Source organism: Pagrus major, chromosome 12 (genome assembly GCF_040436345.1).
Source record: "Pagrus major chromosome 12, Pma_NU_1.0".
In the NCBI taxonomy this organism is placed as follows: domain Eukaryota; kingdom Metazoa; phylum Chordata; class Actinopteri; order Spariformes; family Sparidae; genus Pagrus; species Pagrus major.
The window spans coordinates 1,027,970-1,036,320 of NC_133226.1; the positions used below are offsets into that span (position 1 = coordinate 1,027,970).

An 8,351-nucleotide genomic window follows, 5' to 3' on the forward strand; every position below is an offset into this window, starting at 1 on the left:
ATGTCAGCAAGGAGAAAAGAAAGAGCAGAGGGGGGAAACAAGGAGTTTTTCTCAGAGGAGGAGGGGAGGAGTATTGAGGAGGAAGACTTTGAGGAGGCAATGAGGGAGGCTGCCTCCTCTACTGCAACCAGAAGAAAACCTGGACCATCCAAACAACAAATCATCCTCATAATCCCAGAGGCAGTAGACGACTTCCTGAGGAACTTCCTCCGGAGAATTAGCCTGAGCCACACTCTGAACAGCTTTCAGGCAGAGTGGTACAGTTCAGCTCAGAAACTCCTGTCAGAGAGTCTGACAATGGCAGCAACAGGCATCTTCTTCATCCCTGACGCTCTCACACACAGGCAGCTCCTCCAGAATGAGCTCCAAACTGTCCACAGAGAGACAGAGCTGATCAGACCTGAGGTGCTGGTGACAGGGAACAGCTTGTTGAGGATGCAGAGGGAGAGGGATTTCCACCGGCTACAGTACAGACAAGTTGCTGAGGAGAAAAACAGGCTGATCGAGGACTTCAAACGACTGAAGATACACCTGCAGTCCTATGAGCCAGCGCTGAAGCAGCTGAAAGACGAATATCAAGCAGCTCTGAGGCAGAAAATGCTCATCAGTCTGAAAAAGGACAAAGTTAAAAACACCACAGAAGCTAGTCTGAATCAGGAAAAACCCCAACTCAAGAAAGAGAGAAGCATCAAAAGGAGCGACAGCACAGATAAATCATCAGAAAAAAGAACCACAACCAGACACCCAAAGGACACAGAGTTCTCCGTCTGCAGCAGACTGATGAACTCTCAACTGGCTCAGGTGAATTTTGAAAAATGGAAAAACCCCAATTCTTTAAGTTTGTCCTGCTCCATCAGGGCCCACAAGCTACCTATCAGTTGCATCGACCTCCATCCACGAAAACAGTTCCTCGCCTCCGCCAGTGACGACTGCAGCTGGAGGCTATGGGCACTGCCAGCCAATGAAGAAAAGGTAAGAGGAAGGTGTTCTTGTATGTGAATCCATGAGATGATATTAAATATGTGATGAAATTCTGTCTAAGTGGTTGAGATGACACAAGACAAACCAATGAATAAAAAGATGCAGTAGTTTTTGTTATAAGATGACATGATGTGTAATAAAATGGCCAGTGAAATGAGATATATGAGACAAAAGAATTTAATTTAAAGAAGATGAGATATTTTTAGTGGTGATACAAGACAAACTGAGAAGAGAAAAAATTGGATAGCTTACACATCACAGGCAAAATGAGATGAAATAAGACTGAGATGAAGCGGGACCACATATATGATACAACAAAAGAACGTTTAATGATTGAGGCCAGACACAACTCAATGTTAGAAAATGAGAAATAAACAGGCAAGTCATTAAAATAATATCATTTTTATTAAAGATGAGGTAAAGGAAAGACACACTCTGATTGGTTGATGTCATGTAATGTGTGTTGCCAGGTTAGTCAGATGATTCTGACAGGTGTGGGTCACTCTGATTGGCTGTCTGGCTGCAGTTTTCACCCTGATGGATCAAAACTGGCAACAACCAGTGGAGACACCATGGTAAGTTCATCCCATACTATAGAAAATGAGATGTATGTGTCTTTTTTATTCTAAAGCAGGTGCTTAGTGTCAAAACACTCAACCCATGGAGGTCCATCCTCATTTTCTTCCGGGTTTTTAAAATGGACATTCCAGCTGCTAGTAAAGGCAGTGACATAGGTTACAGCGCAGATGCCCTCCCCTCCCATTCCCACACACACACAAGTTCACTGACTGTGAAATCATGAAGAGTGACCAAAGGTAGCATTGCAGATATGAGCATGGTTATGCCTTTTTTAAAATTATCATTAAACCTTAAGTCGGAGGCAAACTGTTCAGAATTTGTGATTTGCCACTTGTTAAAACACTATTCAAAGTCAAAACTTTTCCCCAGCTCAAGGAGGGAGATTGCAAGAGACAGTGGTCGAGCGAGCAGTGGTAATACGAACAAATAAAAATAAAACTGTATTTTCTGATCGTGTCACAGTGGTTACATTCTTAAATCACAAAAAATATCCTGTGGGAAGCTGCTTTATTGCTGGATTTAGTGTGAATTTGGCCAAAGCATACACTTCATCATGTCTACTGTGGTTGGCGACTGACCATGCACCTAACTCTGTACATGCAGTTCAGCAACACCCCCACCATGTTCAAACAGACACAGACCTGCACCTCTCAGTAATGGAGGACAGGATTGTTATGGAGTGGTGTAGTGATGAGTACCCAGTGTCTCCCCTAGAAGGAAGTTGTAGCAGTGGAGGGGTCACACGCGTTTGCAGTGCGCTGTCTGGGGGTTTCTATGTGTCTTTTGGCAGTAAGTACATAAAATACATATGAGGTGTGATGAGCCAGTCTTTTAAACTCGTCTGAAAACTTCACAGGGGCGAAAATTAAATATCACCTTTGGAGGGGACAATTACATGAAATTTTCTCAAGAGCGACTTGAAGAGGACATCAAATGTAGTGGTCCAACTCAAACACTGCAACACCCTGCCAGATAAGAAAAACTACATTAATACTGCAAACACTGCTAGTCAGAGGAGGATTAAGGTAGTCATGGGCCCCTAGGCTATTTTTTATGTGGGCCCCCCCTTATGCATCATGCTCTCCCAGAAAAAATTTAATTTTGCACCATGTGTAACAGTGCAGGAGAATATTTGGCAAACATGATCCACACACACTCCAGTTAGCACACAGGTAGGTCAAATCGAATCGATGAGCTTGATTGGATGAGGTGACCCGTGTCTGCCCAATCAGTGCTGTTTTGTTTGTTTATTACCCCATGGACCAATAGAGGTCAATGAATTTTTCCATTATTGTACAAGTACCATAATTATACAAGTGTATTTAAATTTCTAAAAAATAATCTGACCAATTCAAGGACCCCTCCACAGGGGTGGAGCAGCAATTTTAAATGTGGGGGGGGTTCTGGGGTAGCACATGAGCACCACAACCACCTTTGGCCCCTGTTTCAGTCTCCAAAACTAATGCGATGCATTTCTAGATTTTCTTCACTAGGATATGCCAATAATATTGCATTCAAAATGTACATTATAGCACAACGCTCTTTAACCTAAGATATTATATATTCACAAGCAATCACATACCATGGTATTAAGAAATTAATGTATATGTCTTATTAAAGAACAAGTGTGAGTGAGTGAAATTGGCAAGAACACTGTGTTCCTCCCTCTTCTCTTGTGTTATCTCCCTCTCCTTCTCTCATGTTCTCCCCTTCTCCTTCTTTTGTGTTCTCCCCCTCTTGTCTTCTCTCCAACTTCTCTCCTGTTCTCTCCCTCATCTTCTCCATGCTCTCCTTTGTCCTGACTCCTGAACTTCCCTTCCTCAGAAACATCCTACATAAAGAACTCAGTGTTAATATTCCTGAACATGGAAGTGTTGAAATATTTTATGTAAACTTAGAACAAACAGCCTTGATTTTGATTAGGAAACATTCAATTCTTTTGTTGTTCTTTTATCTGCTTTTTATTAATTATTTTACATATATTTTCTTGTTCTAATCTGTTTTAACTAATCTTTCATCCTAGCCTTTATTGTACTCTATATTATTTTATTCCTCTTATTATTTAAGATTTTAATAGTTTTATTGCATTTCATTGTCTTCATTTCTATTCTTTTCTAGTTTCTGAGAGCAGTAACAGGGATGAGTTGATGTAGGAGATTTTCTTCATTGAAAAGAAGGTTTTAAACTCCAACAAATAGCTTTAAGTTACGTAAATGAACACCTACATGGCATTAATGCAAGAATATGAATGTACTACCATAAAATTGAACTAGTGCATTTATGGATTGAAAGCTAGCTTTCTGTTTCCCTCCTGTCACATAACTCCAATTAAATGACAACTTGACTTGAAAAAGAAGTCAATCTTCTGCTGCCTCTTCCTGTTTGGCATTCCTAACAAAAAGAATAATGATAATGTTGAATAATATCAAAATCAGTGGATGTCTGTAGAAAACTATCTGTCAGTTACCATTAACTTTACCTGGCTTGCATTAACTTTGTTTGCCACCTGGCTTGCTTAATATTAGCGGACATGCCACAAAGCAAGACATAGTTTAGTTATTTACAGACAAAATTCTACATGATTAACTAGTTAAATAACCGTTTCATACCTCTGCTCTGTTCGCTGTCTGCGGCAGCGAGTGACGGCAGCTCCGTGTTACATGTAAGTGTTTACTTTCCTGGGGGGCTGGGACTAGTGGGTTTGGTCAAATGGCTGTGATTGGCTTGATGGCTGTCAATCAATCTAACTTGGCCAATGGGTTTTCATGTATGGGGGACTGAGGTGCGCTCCATTTTAGTACGCTGGTACACCGCGAGGGCGGGCAAGCGGTTTAATACCTTAGGAGAAAGTCGGGGGGATGAAATCACCTTGTTTTAAAAGTCCCCCACGGCTGTGACGCCACGGCCCCTCCACACGTGGGGCCCCTAGGCTGCAGCCTAATTATGCTCCCAATTATGAATTCTTAACGCTCCTTTTTTCAAAAATGTATTTGCATCATCAAAGAGTGATAATTACTTACATTTACTGATATTTCAGTGATAAAATAACTTCAATTCATGGTTAACTTTTATGAATCCTGTCTAAATAATCGTTAATATCTCTGAGGGAATCTGTAGACTGTCTTTGATTGTGACGGTGGCCCTCGTGCACAGTAAGGCCTGGAGCCAGGATGAAGAAAACAGTCAGATCATGTGGAATACATACTGTAAGGAGGGCTGACCGCCGTGGTGACTTTTTCTCATTAAATTTGGTGATTTTTGTCTATAGAAGTTGCCAAAGACAGTAACTACAACAACACAATAGTGAAAGGTGTCGAAGGCAATGTTTTTTTGCGAGAAATCATGTCACACAATCATTGCTAGTCAACCGTGGGAGCTGCCTGGCTCTCGCTGCCGGAGACAGATGCTTTTTTCAGGTGGAAGTGTGACAAATACCCCTTTTCCACTGGTCAAAAATCCCACTCAAACCCACTAAGATCGGGCTTTTGTGTGCAATGGGAATGTGAAGACTCTGCATTTACACCTGGGTCAGTTGACTCTGCAGTAGACTCTGGTTTTTATCACCTAGGCTCAGCTTTGATCTAAACGTAAGTTTAAATAAAGAAGGAATGTGGGATGCAGGTCTATTAAGGATGTTTTATTACTGGACACAGTGTTGCAGGCAGAGCCCCGTTCATTCCTATGAAAGCTGCTCAGTGGTGTTTTAAAACCAAAAAAGCTCGACTTCCTGGCTATGAAAATACCGGGATCGCCGACTGAGCCAGCTAACTTCCGGTTTAGCGCCCAGCTAACTTCAAGGGGGATAAAATAATTTCATCATGCTGCTCTTCTAGACTTTCCAAATGTTATTGGACCAAATATTATAGAGTCATTTCAAGGGGGTTGTGACGCTCAAAAGAATTTATCCACTGCTTACAGACGCTTCTTTCACAATGGGTCCATTGTTGTTTTCTGTTCTGTTACAACTGTTTCCGGTACATTTGTGACATGACCATCAGTGACGTAGAACATAACGCTCCAGATGTTGATGAAGGTTCTCAGTCATCCAGGTTATGGTAAATCTAAGTGCTGTATCATAGGCAACTGGACTTGTTTCAGTTTCTTGAAGACGTTTCACCTCTCGTCCAAGAGGTTTCTTCAGTTCTAACTAACTGGAGGAGTTGCAGGCTTTTAAACTCTGTGTGGGAGTGTCCTTACAGAATCGTTAAGGACACGTGTGAGCTCTGAGTTTCAGTCGTTAGGGCCACTTGTGGGTCGTTGGTCAAACCGACCTTCATGTGAGTTGTTAGGGCTAGGTGAGCCCAGGTGTGAATGGTTGTTAGCTGTCTGGGGAGAGAACTCAGTATTACATTGTAGGTGGGTGATAAGAAATGTCTTAGACCACCTCCTCTGTTCAAAGACGGTCGTTCCACTTTGACATAGATGGATTCCTTTACTCCTCTTTCAAACCATCTGTCTTCTCTGGACAAGATGTTTACATTGTTGTCCTCAAAGGAATGATTTTTCTCCTTCAGATGTAAGTGGACAGCAGAGTCTTGACCTGAGGAGTTGGCCCTCCTGTGTTGTGCCATTCGTTTATGGAGAGGTGGTTTTGTCTCCCTAATGTGAAAATCTGTGAAGTCCTGGCTGCACTGAACAGCATAAACTACACTACATTACAATTCTGTTAATTCCTGGGTGTTTTGTCCTTAGGATGGACAAGTTTCTGCCTCAGTGTGTTGGAAAGTTCAAAGTGAACCGGGATATGATGTTTATTAAAGATCCTCCTGAGTTTCTCAGATGTTCCCGCGACATAGGGAATGACAATGTTGTTACGTTTCTCGTCTCCTCCTCTCTGTCTGCTCTGGATCTTTTAGAGGTTTTGATGAAGGTCCAGTTTGGGTAACCACAGGTTTAAAGTGCTCCCCTGATGTGCTTCTGTTTCTTCTCCTTCCCCTCTGACTTGACCCCCAGCTTGTACTCCAGAGGGTGATGAGAGTCAAACAGCAAATACTGATCTGTGTGTAGGTTTTCTGTACACCTCAATGTTGAGGCTTCTGTCTTCTTCAATGTGTACTGCGCAGTCCAAGAAGTGGTAGTCAGTTAAGTGCCTGAATTAAGGTCTGTGGTTGTCATGCTTAAGATATTTACACATTTTGTTCTATGACAGAAAATACATCATTAAAGGTCCCACAACTGAATTCTGAAGCGCTTACGTGCCTTAAAATCAGCAGTTGCAAAGAAGTGGCTTATTTAGACCACAGAGGTTGTCGGGGACATTAAATGTCATTATGCCAAACCTGAGATTCATCTACTCACTTTACAGACTGACTTTAGTTGCAAACTATTCCAACTATAACTTTACAATGTGTAGATTGATCAATTTATGAGAAACGCATATAGTAATTGTGTAGCGAGATGCTTAGTGGTGACGTTTTAAGTCATGCAATCACAATGTAGTCTGTTTATAGCCTAACACTAGCTGTTTACTTATAGCTATTTAATTTATACTCCAAAAACGACAAAAGTAGTGTTCATCTGCAAAGATTATCTTACTGATGTAACGTGTAAGGATCATAAACTTGTGTTTGTCACAGAGTTTATTTTTGGTGATAATCCAACATCCAATTCAAAAATCCTATAGGCTTTTTGATGAGGGAACCAGGACAATACTAACATCCAGGTTAGTTTACAAAAATCTGTCATCCCTACACCACTCTATAAAGCGGACTGTGGGGCTTATATATAGCAACGTCATCATCCAGAAACCTGTCATGTCACATGGAAAAGTTTTCAGAAGGGCTTAATAAAATAGCATTCTCTAGATGAAAATTAAATTTTTCAGATATAAAGACAAATACAACTGTGAAGCTACAGAATGATATAAAAACCACAAAAACACAAAAAAATAATGGACCCACCCTTAAAGAGACAGGCACTAAACCGGACAAGCAGACAGAAAAGCAAAAGAAAAAAGAGCTTTATGAGCATTAAAGCACGTAAAGATTTTATAGTAGACACCCAAAATAAAAGTATGAACCTAAAAATGTGCATAATATTGGACCTTTCAGGTAAACACAACATAAAGTGTGTTTGTGAGGGTTTCTGCTCTTCTGTCATCGTCCTGTGATTGACTCTTCGTCGTTCTTCCTGCAGGTGTGTCTCTGGGATTTCTCTCATGGCTGCTGCGTGTTGACTCTGTGTGGTCACAGCCAGCCCACCTGGGGCTGCTCCTTCCACTCCTCTGGCCACTTTCTGGCCTCCTGCTCTGCTGACACAACAGCCAAGCTGTGGGACCTGAACAGCCAGCGCTGCCATCTCACACTGCGTCGTCACACCGCCTCAGTCAACAGCATTTGTTTCCTGCCCTACACCAGCGTCCTCCTCACCTGCTCAGAGGATAAAGCCCTCGCCATGTGGGATGCGAGGCTCGGTGTCTGCACTGCTACCTTCCATGGACACCAGCACCCTTGCAACCACACTGCCTTCAGCCTGGCAGGCAACACCATGGCCTCATGTGACTCTTGGGGCATCATAAACCTGTGGGACATCAGGAAGCCCGCGTTGGCTATGGCCACAGTGGATGCCGGGCCACTGGCCGCCAACCAGATGTCATTTAGCCCATCAGGGAAGATGCTAGCTGTTGCCAGCAGTGATGGTCTGGTCAGAGTGGTGGAGGTGGACTCCTGCGTGGTCAGATGCCTGTCTGGACATAGTGATGTCGTGCAAAGTGTGACTTTTGACCACAAGGGGGAGACTGTGATGTCAGCAGGGACTGATGGAGTGATAAACATCTGGTCATGACAAAACGT

The 8,351-nt window shown here is 42.4% G+C and overlaps 1 protein-coding gene across 1 annotated transcript; it reads left to right on the forward strand.

Moving 5' to 3' along the window:
• spag16 (sperm associated antigen 16) lies at window positions 1-8,343 on the forward strand. The gene is made up of 3 exons (XM_073478338.1): window positions 1-972; window positions 1,452-1,556; window positions 7,696-8,343. The coding sequence occupies exons 1-3, from the start codon at window positions 1-3 to the stop codon at window positions 8,341-8,343; spliced, it is 1,725 nt and encodes a 574-aa protein (XP_073334439.1).
• The last annotated feature ends 8 nt before the right edge of the window (window positions 8,344-8,351 follow it).